This window comes from Narcine bancroftii, chromosome 1 (assembly GCF_036971445.1).
Source record: "Narcine bancroftii isolate sNarBan1 chromosome 1, sNarBan1.hap1, whole genome shotgun sequence".
NCBI classification, from domain to species: Eukaryota; Metazoa; Chordata; class Chondrichthyes; order Torpediniformes; family Narcinidae; genus Narcine; species Narcine bancroftii.
Window position 1 is genome coordinate 249,324,897 of NC_091469.1, and position 15,850 is coordinate 249,340,746.

The window sequence follows — 15,850 nt, forward strand, 5'->3', positions numbered from 1 at the left end:
AGGTGGGACATTTTGGTCGATGTGGGCAAGCCTGTTTCCACACTGTGTGACTCCATGACTTGGTCAGCATGGACAAGATGGGTTGAAGGGCCTGACCTGTGCTGCACAATCACTGACCCTGTGTGGCCCAGACTTAACCCAGAGCTGTGTGGTGAGCCAGTGCTGTGCAATCTTCAAGCCTGTTCCTGGTGACTGAAGAGTAATTATATATAATATCATAAAGGAACAGTAAGTTCTATGAAACTCTAATTAAACTCCACTTGGTGTATTGCATTCAGTTCTGGTCACCTCATTATAGGAAGGATGGAGGAGTTTTGGAGAGGGTACAGAGCAGATTTACCAGAATGTTGCCTGGATTGGAGAGCATATCTAGTGAAGCAAGGTTGACAGGGCTAGAGATTTTCTCTTTTGAGCAATGAAAGATGAGAGGTGACTTTAATGGAGTTATATATGATTGAGGGTCTTGGATATAATGGACAACCAATACCTTATTCCCAGGGTGACAATGGCAAATACCAGAGGACATTGGTTTAAGGTGAGTAAAGTTCGGGGTAAATGTCAGAGGTAAGTTTTCAGTCAGAGTGGTGGGTGCCGGAAATGCATTGTCGAAGGTGGTGGTAGATGTTGGGACAATAGGGACCTTCAAAAGACTCTTAGATAGGCACATGGACGTAAGAAAAATAAAAGGTTATGGATGTGAGGAAGGTTAGGGTTAAATTGTTGTGGAGTAGGTTTACATAAGATGGTCAAAGGGCCTGTAATATTCTCTGTTCTAATTAGCCTGATTCGATCTGCCTGGGCATTCTCACTTTAACAGGTAGATGTCAGCATTGCATGACAGGTTAATGGCCTCTAAAGCATACACTGCATCCGGCATATGGTCAGCACCCTTAGCCTTCAGAGTGAAAGCAGAGGGAGATACAGGATTGTCCGTGGGAAGGCAGCACCAGACCCTTCATCAACATCTACAGGCTGTCATGGGAAAGCAATGTGGGTCCCCATCTCTCCTTTACCCTCTGGAGGGTGGAGTAAAGTGGTGTCCAAAAAGCTATGGGGATTTACTGAAATGCACAGCTATTGTAGTGACTGGGATCTGGTCAAATGGAGCCAGTGCTCTGACTCTCCTTTTAATTTGTTAACAATAGACAGCTTTCAGAAGCCAACAGCCTTCATCACACAAAGTGTGTGTGTACATTTGTGGGAGATCAGTGTGTACATTTGTGGGAGATGGTGTGTGTACATTTGTGGGAGATGGTGTGTGTACACTTGTGGGAGATGGTGTGTGTACACTTGTGGGAGATGGTGTGTGTACACTTGTGGGAGATGGTGTGTGTACACTTGTGGGAGATGGTGTGTGTACACTTGTGGGAGATGGTGTGTGTACACTTGTGGGAGATGGTGTGTGTACATTTGTGGGAGGCGGTGTGTGTACATTTGTGGGAGGCAGGGTGTGTACATTTGCAGGTAGTATATTTGTGGGAGGCGGCGAGTGTACATTTGTGGGAGGCGGCAAGTGTACATTTGTGGGAGGCGGCGAGTGTTCATTTGTGGGAGGCGGCGAGTGTACATTTGTGGGAGGCGGCGAGTGTAAATTTGTGGGAGGCGGCGAGTGTAAATTTGTGGGAGGCGGCGAGTGTAAATTTGTGGGAGGCGGCGAGTGTAAATTTGTGGGAGGCGGCGAGTGTAAATTTGTGGCAGGCGGCGAGTGTAAATTTGTGGCAGGCGGCGAGTGTACATTTGTGGGAGGCGGCGAGTGTACATTTGTGGGAGGCGATGAGTGTAGATTTGTGGGAGGCGGTGAGTGTAGATTTGTGGGAGGCGGTGAGTGTAGATTTGTGGGAGGCAGTGTGCGTACTTTGTGGGAGGCGGGCTGTGTATATTTGTGGGAGACGGTGTGAATACATTTGTGGGATGCAGTGTATGTACATTTGTAGGAGACGGAGTGTGTACATTCGTGGGAGCCAGTGTGTGTACATTTGTGGGAGCCGGGGTGTGTACATTTGTGGGATGCGGGGTGTGTAGATTTGTGGGAGATGGTGTGTGTGCATTTGTTTTTTTTTAACTTTATTTATTTGTTCAAACAAATAATATATGACATATACAGCAATTAAACATGAACATGAACATTTTTATATATATATATAGAAAAGAAAAGAACACTCCCCCCCAGCCAACTCTTCTAAGGAGAGCCATAAAAAAAGAAAAAAGAAAATATTTAAAAAAGTTAAATATACATATTAAAATCTAATCAATATAAATTGAAATGTAAATATTCTGAGTATAACAGCCACTTATTAATAAAAAAAATTATAATTATCAGGCAAAACGTACGTAGTTTTTTCCATTATTAAACAATATTTTATCTCATTATGCCATCTATTAATATCAATCATATTTATCTTTCCACGAACTAGCAATACATTTTTTCGCTACGGATAAAGCTAAATATACAAAAGCAAGCTGGAATTTATCTAATCCCAAACCTTTCAGAGATTGCAAACTACCCAATAAAAATACTGTAGGATCTAAAACTATTTTAATCTTATACAGGTATTCTAAAAACAATTTAATTTTCTTCCAAAAAGATTGTATATGTATACATGACCAAACAGCATGAAAAAAAGTTCCAACCGTATCACCACATCTAAAATACAAATCTGATTCATTAAAACCATATTTTAAAAATTTGTACGATATGTGTGTACATTTGTGGGAGGTGGTGTGTGTACATTTGTAGGCGACGGGTGAGTACATTTGTATGATATTGTGTGTGTGTACACTTGTGGGAGGCAGGGTGTATATATTTGTATGATATTGTGTGTGTACACTTGTGGGAGATGGGGTGTGTACATTTGTGGGAGGCGTGGTGTGTTCATTTGTGGGAGGCGGGGTGTGTACATTTGTACAATGTGTGTACACTTGTGGGAGACGGGGTGTGTACATTTGATATTGTGTGTATACATTTTTTGTGGGAGATGAGGTGTGTACATTTGTATGATATTGTGTGTACATTTGTACGATGTGTGTGTACACTTGTGGGAGACAGGGTGTGTACATTTGTACGATATTGTGTGTGTACATTTCTAGGAGGCGGGGTGTGTACACTTGTGGGAGACGGTGTTTGTACATTTGTACGATATTGTATGTGTACACTTGTGGGAGATGGGGTAAGTACATTTGTGGGAGGGAGTGTGTGTATACATTTTGGGAGGCGGTTTGTGTGTTCGTTGATCAGAGAATGTTTGTGTAGTTTAAGCAAGGCAGTATTTGTGTGCATGTGGACCCATAGTCTCCATTTGAAATAAGTTTCTTGCTTTGTTCCTGGGTTAAACTCTCTGTTTTGTCTTTGCTCGTCCGGTTTCAGTTCCACAAACTAACGAAGTGGTGACTCACAAGTACAAGACCCCAATGGTGAGTAAGCTCTTTATCTCCTAGTACAGCTGGTCATGTGATTGATCCTACCCTGCTATTCCCCACCAAAATATTCAATTATTTGCAAAATTGCATTTTGATGGTGCCAAATGATAGAACTTCACCTCTCAATCATGCAGGTGCCCTTTTGAGTTCACTTGAAGCCTAGCAGTTTTTAACCAGAGCTGTAATAGGGTGTGAGTGGCAGTGTTACAGGGGAGCGTGAGGGGCAGTGTTACAGGGGAGCGTGAGGGGCAGTGTTACAGGGGAGGGTGAGGGGCAGTGTTACAGGGGAGGGTGAGGGGCAGTGTTACAGGGGAGGGTGAGGGGCAGTGTTACGGGGGGTCGTGAGGGGCAGTGTTACGGGGTGGCGTGAGGGGCAGCATTACAGGGGGCGTGAGGGGGAACGTTACAGGGGGTGTGAGGGGCAGTGTTACAGGGGGCATGAGGGGCAACGGTAGTGAGGGGCAGCGGCGTGAGTGGTGGCGTTGCGATGAATTAATTTAATTGAGCCCATAGCTGTAGAAACGGAGGCTTTTTGGGAAATAATTTTCAGGGTTTGGATGTCGGTTTCATTGGGGAGATTTATGCGACTATACTTCATGCCTGTATCACCAAAGTTTTCACAGCTCCATCGAGTTTATCAGTATTCGAGCACAAGTCTGAGTTTGGGCACCTTGTGGATGGGTTTCCCCAAGGTTGTGTAGGTTGGAATTTTTAAACATAGTAACAGACTCTTCGAGCCCTATGAGTCTGCACTTCCCAAATAAAGCCACACGGCCAATTATCCAGCTTATTCCACACCATGTCCAAATGGAAGAGGGACCCGGAACATCTGGCTGAGTCCCACGCTGGCCACGGGGTGAATGGACAAACTTCTTGCACTTAAAACGACGTAATAGCGTTGTGCTAGCCACTGCACTAATTGTGCCTGTGTAAATTCTTTGATTCCCTTTATAACTATGATAAAACGGAGAGGCACGGTTCCTCCCTATATTTAGGCATACATCACAGTTACAGCCCCTTCCAGCCCCCGAGCCCATGTTACCCTAATACCCTCAATAACCTACTACCTCCATATGTTGTGAATGGTGGGAGGAAACCTGAGCACCCGGAGGAAACCCTTCCAGACACGAGGAGAATGTGCAAACTCCTTGCAGACTGCTCCAGATTTGAACTCCGGTATTGGGGCTGCAACGTTAACAGTGTCGTCCCTTATGATGTACGTGGGTTTATCGGTTAATTGGATATATTTAGCAGCATCTCAAAATCAAAAAATAAATCTAGAAGGTGTAAATTGTTTGAAAACTTTCCTTTTGAAGAGTAAGAAAGTTTGAATTGGTCACTCTCCTCCCTCCAAGTTAGCTGCAAGATGTGCGTTGGATGGTTTTTCCCCAGAAAAGGCTGGAGTTTCTCCTGACCTTCAAGCCAAGAGACTCGTCAAACAAACATTAAACCATGGACCAAAGCAGGCGCCTTCCTTTAGTGTCTGAGCATTTTGGGCCTCCTTGTCCTTATCCCAGTGCATTCCTGTTCACCCTTCAGTGACAACGCTGTCCCCAGACATGCTGGTCTGCTGCCCACCTCTTGACCTGACCCAGCTATGATAACCATAGTGATGCCAGTCCCTTTGACAACTACTGCTCAGGAGATTGATAGGGGAGAGGAGGCTCACATGATTCGGGCTTGAACGTATATTTCTTTCCTGCCTGCCAGCTTCGTGTTAGTGAGAGCAAGGGCGACTTATGGTGTCTTCAATCCCCCTTCATTGTTTGTTGCAGGCAAATGAGATCTGTTACTCTGTGCTGTGTCTCTTCTCCTACATGGCGGCAGCGAGGGGAAAAGAGATGGAGAGCAGGAGCAAGGTCACGGCAGCACGGTAAGGCACCAGCTCATCAGGCAGCATGACCAGTCTGGCACCCCTGCACCTCCGAAACAGCTGTGTTCCTGGAAAGTCACCACTGCTTCACGTGCCCACTTCCAACACTTCACTCGCTGCCAGCTTGCGCAGTGCAGGAGGGCCTTTTCCAAGTACTCCTGCTGAATACAATTCCATACCAGCTTTTACATTGCTACAAGCAACTCTGGGCACAATCTTCAATGGTAGCTCCACACTGTATTCATAACCACTGGATTCACTGGAAACCTATACGCATTAAGGGCCACTTGCACTGAATTCACTGGAAACCTGCGCATCAGGGCTACTTGCACTAGATTCACTGTAAACCTACGCACCAAGGACCACTCACTGGATTCATTGCAACCCTGCACATCAAGGACCACTCCCACACTGGATTCACTGCATCGCTATCCATTGAGGACCACTCCTACACTGGATCCGCTGAATAGCTATCCATCGAAGACCTCTCCTACACTGGATTCACTGCAGAACTATCCATTAAGGACTCCTCCTACACTGGATCCACTGCATAACTATCCATTGAAGACCACACATACACTGGATTCACTGCAAAATTATCCATCGAGGACCACTACTGCAATGCATTCTCTGCAACCTAACCTATGGAGGACCACTCCCATACTGGATTCGCAGAAAACCCTCCTGTCAAGAACCACTCCCACACTGGATTAGTTACCCATCGTGCACTGATGTCACTGGATATTTAGCAACTGGGGACAAATACTGCACAGAATCAACGCAATGTTCCATTGAGGGTGACTAAACTGCATTTAATAATTCCAAATTCATCAACCAAGTCCTGTGCACTGGATCACAGCACTTCAGTAGATGTTCCCCTTCTGAGCTGGATTCCCTGAAACAACTCCCATTGTGTGGCAACGTCGAAGGTTGGCCTGCTCAAGCCATAACCGCTCCCCCTCCCCCCAGACGATATGTCAGCTGAGGAGCAATCACGCACTGGACTTGTTACAGACCTCCCTCAACAGGAGGTCCCCTTCCTCCAGGGCTGCCTGTCCTTCACCATAGAGTCATGGCACTGAGAGGGTTCCTGTCGTTCTACTGCTCCCGCTGGCCCTCCTCACAACCCCGTCCCCAGCGGAAGTTGGGTGGGATCATGCGGGGTACATCGAAGGGGCCTTCTCTGATGACACACACTTTGCGCTCTCTGGACTTCACACTGCACTCTGCTGTCGCTCTTCCGCCCTCCCTCCCAGTGTCTCGGCATGGTAAAGGTGATTGACCACATTCAGGCCACAGGGTAGGAGAGAGGCTTGAGCAAGGCAGCAACTGCATTTGGGTGACTGGGTGAGTTCCCAACCATGGTGTCATTCGTGGACTGTGCTCTCTGCCCCAGCAGGGCACAGATCGAGATGACCCGCCCTCAGCATTCCTGTTCAGGATCACACCCTTTCCTTGTTCTCGAGACTTGATGAGGGGTCCCAACCCGAAAAGTTGACAGACCATTTCTCTCCATTGGACACTGCGTGACCCAATGAATAATCCCCATCTTTCTCACGATTTGCTCAACCTTCAGGCAGCTGCAGTCTCCATGCTTTTTTAGACGCCAGCCAGGTATCTTCGCCCTGCTGCCTCATGGTTACCAGGCTGTAAGAAAGGATCACACTGTCCCAAACCCTACTTGTGTCTGTCCTCACCTCTCTTTCCCCCCCCGCATTTCCCCACCAACCATTAATGATTTGATCCGTGCTAAGACTTCAAATGCCAGGCGGGGAAGATCTGCTCCCTCCACCGAATGAGAGGGGGCGATTTCAACACCATGTCCTTGACAACAACTCCAAGGCCAGTGCAGGAGAGGAGTAATCCTCCCATGTGAGGGAACAGGTGTGCAGTTCTTCACACAACAGGATGTTCCACCCCAGAATCAGAGGGGCATCTCCTCCCAGCACCCAGTGGCAGAAGGATCCCTCTCCTCCATAGGCTGTGTGACAGATGAGTAATTCTCACACAGCAGCTGCGTTTCTCCCAGTCTCCTGAGTGACAGGAGTGAGGCTCGCCCTGCCAGTGAACAATCCTCACATCCAGTGTGAGGGTCAGTGCCAGTGAACAATCCTCCTCACGCCCCGTGTGAGAGGGCATTGGCACTGGTGATGGAGGTCTGGTCTTCTCCAACTGGGAGAAACCATTCCTATGTGAACCCACCACCAGAGACCTGGAGTGAGAGGGGAATCTACCTTCCCCTACAATGACAGAGGGTCAAACTGCTGTGAATGGGGGGGAGGGGAGGGGGGTGGAACAGAGTGTAGTGAAGGGTCACTGATACCCCCTCCACAAGTACTGTCTGACCTGCTGAGGGAACGCAGCACTTGCTGATTTTTTTCAGTTTGACAGTTTGGTTCTTTTGTGCATAGATATAATTTTCTTCCCACAGAGTGCTGCAGAATAACACGGTTCATCATACCTCCCTTCCCCTCCCCCCAACACAGTCCTTCCAGTACACAGTGAGAGAGGGAGGAGATCAAGCCCCTACCCCCCCTCCTCCACAGTGAGTGATGGGGAAGACCCTACATCCGTAGAGTGAGTGAGGGGGTGAGTGAGGAGTTCCACCCCTCTCCCCTGCCCCATACAGTAAGAGATGAGAGTTTCATCCCCGTGTACAGTGAGAGAGGAGGAGTTCCACCCCTCTTTCCCCCCCCCACCCCGTACAGTAAGAGGGGGAGACTCCTCCATTCCCAGAGTCTGAGCTGTGATCATCTTGCTACCTTGTTGAATATGCTGACTGATCTTCCCACTGCTGTCTCTGACCTGTGTCCCGGGCCACGATCTCTCCCGACTTTCACACACCAGGTCCCGACTCCCCCCATCGACCTCTCCCACCCGCCACGTATATTGGACGTAGAGTCTCCTGGCAGTGTGCCAGCAGCCAGGATTTTCAGCTTTACCCCAAAATGGCACTTAGTGACCGCTCTCTCTCTCTCTCTCCTCTATGTAGTGTGTGTTTTTGTTCGATATTCTGGTTTGCCAGCAGGGTTGGTATTTTTCTTGTGTTTGACGCTTGCTGTTCTAGGTTTGGGATTTTTGGTGTAAATAATTCAGTATTATGTGTATTTATAGCACTGTACAGTTTGTTGAATGTTGCAATAAATCCTGTTCATGTGTCTGTCTCACTCTCGTCCTTGGCTACCATTGCTGATTCGGTCACACCTGTCCTTCGACCATCCTGCATTAGTTGGGTACGTAACCTGGGCAGGCTAGCTTTGCTGCTGCCATCACCTGTACTTGCATAGGCACAAAGCTGCACAGGTGCATGGAGAATTGCATTCACATAGGTCCATGCACAGCTGCTCATACATTCATACTGCAACACATCCACCCATGTCCGGGTGCCCAGACATCCTGTAACACACACATACACCCACACCCGTGCACAGGTGCCCATACATACTGTAACACACATGTGCGCGCACACCCACACGCATGCACAGGTGCCCACATTCATGTATGGGTGACCTTGCATACACACATTAACACGCCCATGTGTGGTTGTCCTTACACACTGTAATCAACATCCATGTGCAGGTTTCCTTACATACACACTGTAACACACCCACGTACGAGTGGCCATGCCTACACACCCTCTCACATATGACCATTCGCACCCAAGGGATAGAGGAAGTAAGAAAACCATTTTGGGTAGGGACGGAAGATCAGATGTTGCTGGTCAGCAGTGCCCCATTCGACAAAACCTGAGGGCCTCTTTACTGAACAGACAACATTGCCTTTGATTCCCTGGGATTCTTTTGGTTGCTGCCTTATTGGCACATGGTCAAAATTTGACTTCATAAATGACACAGAAAATCATCCCAAAGGAAGTGGAAATTCTAGTGACAAGTGAAAGGGATAAACCTGAAGCTGTTTGCATTTTGGAAATGCATGAGGCAATCTCTGGAGGCTGGTCTGCCCGATATCCAGTGCTTTTAAAGTCTGTGGTGACCTTCCAACGTTCCACAGCTTCTGCCTTTGTCCACCAATGGATACCCAGAAATGTAACGTCATGATTCAAGAGAGGGCAGAAACTGTTACTTGGGGACAATTATTAAGGGAGTAACAGCAAAATATTTAGAATATCATCACCTTCAAACAGACTCGCTGTGGTTTTTGAAAGGGGAAGTTGTTTTACAAATGGCATTAGAATTCTTTAATAAATGAAATGAGGGTAGGTGAAGGACAAAGTATTTTTTTAATATAGACATACAGTATGAATACAGGCCCTTCTAGCTGACAAGCCTGTGTCCGACAAATATGCCAATTAACCTACCACCCCTGTATGTTTTTAAAGGGTAGGAGCAAATCGGAACAGCTGGACGAAACCCACGCAGACACGAGGAGATTGTATAAACTCCTTACAGATAATGCTGGATTCTAACCCAGGTCTCCAGCTCTATACTACAGAAGATGCAGTGTGTTTTGTTTTCCAAAAGAGTTTTAATGAGGTGCCAACTGAAATATGCTTCTGATATATGTCTGGAGAGGGGTTGGAAATTTTGTTGGGGTGAGGGGGGGGGTCATTTTCCAGTTGTCATTCAGTAACTGATGGGGCACCTCCAGTTGAATTAATTGTAGATGTAGCCAAGTTCACTGACAGTAGTTCACAGACTCGTAGGAATGCAGGAAATTACATGCCACTTGTCATCTCATCAAGGCCTTAGTATCTTTACTCCTGCACTTGAATCTTCTTTCAATGAAGGCCAACAAACGACTGCCTTTTGCAAGGTTCCACACAATGGGCTGCTCAAGAAGGTGAGATCGCATGGATTCCAAGGTGAAAACTCAGAAAATTGGCTTTGTGGAAGATAACGGAGGGTGATGGTGGAAGGTTGCTTTTCAGACTAGAAGCCTGTTATTAGTGGTGTGCCACAGGGTTCACTGCTCTTTGTCCTCGATATCAGGGACTTTGATGAAAATGTACATGGCGTGATCAGCAAGTTTGTGGATGACACAATAGTGTCTGGCATTGTAGATAGTGAAGACGGTGGCCGAAGATTGCAGCAGGATCTTGATTGGCCGGGTAGATGGCCTGAAGAATGTTTGGTGGAATTTAATACAGAGAAACGGGAGGGATTGTTGTGGGTGGGACCTACACGTGAGCGGCTCTGCGCAGAAGGAGCACTCAAAATGGTTTTGAGAACCTCGGGGGATGTTTGGAGAGCCCAAGACCCCTACAGTGATGGCAGCCTCTTGGTCTGACTCCCCCTGACCTGCTTGTGGAAGAGGCTGCTGTATTGACCCACGGACAAAATCCCTGATGACGAGAACCACAAGAAGTTGCAGCTTCACCGGACTATAACTGGTTGTTTGAGGTCATTGCAGCTTGTCTCTCCGCTGCCGGTGGTGGCAATGTGAGAGTGGTCTCAGACCGTGGGGGCAACAGCTACACCTCTGCCAGTGGTCTGCAACACCTGGCCCATGTCCAGATCTGAGTGGCCAGATTGCCCTGAGCTGAGGAGGAGGTCATGGCTATTGTCGCTGCTCGGGTGGTGCCATGGACTGGCGATCAGTTCACCTGCTGCCTCTGTCCATGGTAGTGGGACCGAAACCCTTCTGGTGACGGACACTGAGACCCCACCCAGGGTGCATCCTCTGTGGGAGAAGAGCTGATCTGTCAGCTGAAGTGGGAGCAAAGGATTTCCTATCCTGGGATATAGTGTTGGGAAGTCCCAAGACTACTCCCTCCTCCACCCACACCTGTACACCATCACCTTTGGTGAAGAGTCCCACTGGTGGGACAGAGTACCCCAGGGTGGGTGCTGGAGGGGTGTGTCTCTGCTCCTTGAGCAGTCTTTGTGACAGTTCGAGCAGTCTTTGTGACAGTTCCACCAGTCCACACTCGTGCCCAGAGAGCTGTGAGGATTTCAATCCGACACGTTTAACATCTCTCTGCTGAGTTTTTTTTATCCCACCATTTTCTGGGGTTTTTTTCCCCAGATTTCTAGCATCGTGTTTTGCTGATGGCATTGGGAGGGGATTTGCTGTGTCTGAATTTGGTACCTGGGTTGATGCCATCTGGTCTGCCTTTCTCAACACAGCAGTAAGGCTCTGAAGCTTCTTGGCCACTCGAGCTCTCTCACATGTGTTCTTGGATCTCAATTGTTTGTGACCTCTCATTCTCCCTCATACATCTCTCCATTCCCCTCTCCCCACCTCCTTCTCCATCACCCCACTCCAGCCCCTTTCCATCACACCCTCACCACCCATTCCCTCCACTGTCCTCTCCCCCCCTCCTTATCCGCCACCTCTCCACCCTACTCCAGCCCCCTCTCCATCACCCTCTCCCATCATATTCCTCTCCTTGCCCCCCCCCTCCTTCACCATTCACAGTACAATCCTGAATCACTGACCCCAGCCTCACTCCTCTCCGCTCTCATTCTCCTTTGTCTGTTTTCTATCTCTCCCTCCCTCACTCTCCTCTCCCCCCTCTTTCTCTCCCCTGTTTCTCCCCTTCCCTCTCTCTCATGTCCACTGTTGACATGTCTTTATCTGCAGGCTTTGCATCATCCTTTTCCATAACCAGTCCCAAATCTGCCCTGGCACTCTGGTTCCCCTCCCCCTGCAAATCTTGTTTAAATGTCCCAGAGCAGCACCAGCAAACCTTCCCACAAGAATATCAGTTCATCTCCAGTTCAGATGCAAACCATCCCACTAGTACAGGTTCTCCCTTCCCTGGAAGAGAGCCCAATGATCCAGAAATCTCAAGCCATCGCTCCCATGCCATCACTTTAGTCACGTGTTAAGCTGCATTCTCCTATCTTTTGACATCACTGGGACATGGCATGGGTAGCAATCCTGAGATCAAAACCTTGGATGTCCTGTCCTTGAACTTAGCACTTAACTCCCAGAACTCACTTTGCAGGGCTACATCCATGATATCAGGCTGCTCACCTTCCCTCTTGAGAATACCATGAACTTGATCTGAGACATCCTGAACTCTGGCACCATGCGGGATCCTCAATCTCTTCCACAGAATCTCTTGTCTGTTGCCCCAACAAATCCACTAACACTGCAGCTCCCCTCTTTTCCCTTCTGAGCCACAGGCCTGTGCCAGAGATCTCACCACTATGACTTGACCTTGGTAGGTCGTGGAAAAAGTCTGCTTGCATTTATCTACAGCCCTCATAATTTTAAATACCTCAAGCAAATCTCCCCTCATTCTTCTACGCTCCAGAGAATAAAATCATAAACTTTCCCTGTAACTCAGTTCCTGAAGTCCCAGCAGCGTTCTAGTAAATCTGTATTCTTTCAATTTTATTGATATCTTTCTTGTAGTTAGGTGACCAAAACTGCACAAAATACTCCAAATTTGGCCTCACCAATGTCTTGTACAACTTCACCATAACATCCCAACTCCTAAACTCAATAATTTGATTTATGAAGGCCTTTTTATGACCCTATCAACCTACGATGCTACTTTCAGTAAATTCTCTGTCTTCCCAGATCCCTGAAAGGCAGTCGAAGTTTCTGGCTGGGGCCCTTCAGAACTGCTGGAAATCGGGCAGACATATGAATAAGAAGGTGGGGAATGGGGTGAGGAGGAAGGGGGAAGGGGCAGGGGCGGAGCACAGACTAACAGGTATGATGGATACAAGAGGGAGGGTGGTTGGGAAAAAGCTGAGGTGTTCCATTGAGAAGGCTGCGGCCTTAGAAGGGCAGTGCTCCAGTTGGATGCTGCATGACCTGCTGAGTTTCTCCAGCACTTCTGAGTCCTGCACTAGATCCCAGCATCTGCAGAATTCCTTGTTCACGTCCAAAAACTCATCAGCAGAATCATGCAGGTGGGTGTTAGGGGAAGAGTTTATTCCAGTACATTGCACACAGACTCCTAACTAGAACACACCTGCTACAGTCGGTGTGCAGTTGTGATAGCAAGAACAAGTGCCCCTCTCCCTTACACACACATTCACAGAGATCAGGGGAAGCAGTAGGACTGGGATAAGTACACAGCATTAAGGAGCTGGTGGAGTGGGTTGTGTGAGGAGTGGCCTTGGTCCAGGCTGCGGGTGGGGGGAGGGGGGGCAATTCCACATCTGAACTCAGGCCCAAGGCTCAGCAGGGTCAGGGCTCACCGCTGCCTCCTTGCTCCACTCTGCAATCAAGAAGAAAGATCACAGTCACTCCCCAGCCAGATCTACAGCGGGTCTCATTGCCCTACCCATTTCTCCAGCCACCTTCCTGACTGCCTCAGTAAACTGTCGGCTGGGAATCAAGGGGGTACATGAACTTGGTTGCTTCACCATCTCGCCAGAGGGGCATGGTCTCCCCATCCTCTCACACCCTCCCCTCTGTTCAGACAAACTTACCTCTGCAGGGCACTGATGAGGCTCCTATGGCACTGTAGGGAAAGAGAACAGGACTCCCATTAATGATTGGCATTCAGAGCACTGGCAGAGAGGTGAGACTTCATCCAGGATCCATCCACCCAGAACATTTGATACTGCTGTGCCTTCCTTGAGAAAGACAGACACAGACTCACTTCCTTTCTGCCCATTATCAGTTCTCCACATTTTCCATCTCAAGGAAGATCTGTGGCTTTTATGTTCACTGCCACTTTCCTTTCTTCCCATTCATTCTCAATATCTTGGTCCTCCCTGAGTCTGAACGTGTGCCCTAAGGCCTACTTCTACACCAGACAACTCCAGGAGTCTCTGCCTCATATTTAAGCCATGAAGGATGAGAGGTGACCATCTATCCGCCTTCACCCTGGGATGACAATAGCAAATACTGGAGGGCATTGGTTTAAGGTGAGTGGAGGGAAGTTTATGGGGGGATGTCTGAGGCAAATTCTTTTACACAGAGAGTGATGGGTGCCTGGAATGCATTGCCGGGGTGTGGCTGTGAGGCAGGGAAGGATGAGATTGTGGAGTAGGCTTGCATAGGTGGGCACAACATTGTGGGCCAAAGGGCTAGAACTGTCTATGTCCTATGTTCTAAAGCAATCTTTTCTGGAGTCTGATCCTCTCATCACCATCCAGTCCCCATGCAGGATCAAGTCCTAAAAGATTTCTGTTTTACACCTGCACCTTGGATTTCCTGAGCCCACTATTGGGACTGGTCAACCAGAATGATTAACCCCATTCCTTGTGGCCCAACCTATTTTCATGAAGTTCAGCTGCATCATTGTGTATGAGATTAAACCCAGCATCCTAAAGGTTAACTGTCCTTTGGCTTTGATTAGCTGATAGCTGCACAATTTCACAATTAGAGCACACTTGTTCACTCTATTTGAGCTGTAATTTCTCCACCTCGTGTCCCGATATCACTCCTTCCCTGACCTGTCTTTGGTGCTTCTGCACAACCCACCTGCTACTGGCTTTGTTCCTGACTATTCAACTCATCTGCTACTTCCCTGGCCTCGCTTTATCTCTCTGTTGGAAATGCCCACCCCACCAATTCCAGCTCGTGTAAACCCTCCCCACGAATGATATGGAAATAAAACACTGCTAGAAATAGGGGGACTTCCCTCAGATAGGAGGGAAAAAGTCGAAGGCACAAGGAACATAGTGGAAATCTTGGAAAGCAAGGGACAAATGAGAAAGAGAGCCCCTTGTCATCGAGGTTAGTAAAGGAGAAGGTGCCAGGTTCCAAATCTCCAGGTCCAGATCCCCAGGTACTTCAGATGCATAGAAATCGTGGCTATGTTGGAGCCCTCCTCCAGAATTCCTTAAATTCCAGAATATCCACAGTGGACTTAAATGTAACAGAGTTGCACAAAATAAGGAGAGGAAAAAAAATCGAACTCTAAACGTCTGTGCATCAACTGAGAAATGTGAGCTAATAAAAGGCCGTGGACAAAAAAGTGCGATACATGAGGCTGCTTCACAAGATGAAAGCCCGTGGAATTATAGGGAAGATACCTGCACGGGTAGAGCATTGGCTGATCAGCAGGTAACAGAGTGTGGGAATAGGGGATCTTCCTACTCTGCTTGGCTACCGGTTACCAGTGGTGTTCCACAGGGGCCAGCACCAAGTCCCCTTTTGATGTTGTATGCTAATGGTTTGGATTGTATAATAAATGGCTTTGCAGATGATACAAAGATAGGTGGAAGGGCAGGTAATAGAGGCTGCAGAGAGACGGATGGATGAGGAGAATGGGAAAAGAAGTTGGAAATGTACGGTCATGCACTTTGGTAGAAGGAATAAAAGTGCAAACTATTATTGGGATGGCGAGAAGCTTCAAAATTCGGAGATGCAAAGTGTCTGTAGGGATTTCGTTCTCCTCATGAACTTCGTGGGTTTTCTCTGGATGCTACAGTTTCCTCCCGCGATCTTGAGGCAAATGATGCCCTGAAGGTCAACCTCCAGGTTGAGTCGGTGGTGAAGAAGGTGAATGCAATGTTGACATCATAAAGGGACAGGATACAAGAGCAGGGATGTGATGTGGAGGCTTTATAAGGCTCTGGTGAGGCCTCACTTGGAGTATGGGGTACAGTTTTGGGCTCCTTATTTAAAAGGGATTATGGGCACATGCATGACAGAACAGTAAAGGGTTATGGGTGTGAAGGAGGG

At 47.9% G+C, this 15,850-nt stretch overlaps 2 protein-coding genes across 7 annotated transcripts in view; one reads left to right on the forward strand and one right to left on the reverse strand.

Annotated features, from left to right (window-relative positions):
• The window catches only part of madd (MAP-kinase activating death domain), a 178,129-nt gene extending 169,672 nt beyond the window's left edge, over positions 1-8,457 (forward strand). For all 6 annotated transcript variants that reach the window (XM_069894319.1, XM_069894334.1, XM_069894324.1 and 3 more), the window contains 2 exons: positions 3,365-3,411; positions 5,193-8,457. In XM_069894319.1, the coding sequence (XP_069750420.1) occupies positions 3,365-3,411; positions 5,193-5,294 (149 nt within the window). In that variant the 3' untranslated portion in view covers positions 5,295-8,457. The remainder of the gene's footprint in view (positions 1-3,364; positions 3,412-5,192) is intronic.
• Positions 8,458-13,130: 4,673 nt separating this feature from the next.
• LOC138740976 (myosin-binding protein C, cardiac-type-like) overlaps positions 13,131-15,850 on the reverse strand; it is a 337,578-nt gene continuing 334,858 nt past the window's right edge. The window contains exon 27 of the mRNA XM_069894359.1: positions 13,131-13,430. Within this exon, the coding sequence (XP_069750460.1) occupies positions 13,378-13,430 (53 nt within the window). The 3' untranslated portion in view covers positions 13,131-13,377. The remainder of the gene's footprint in view (positions 13,431-15,850) is intronic.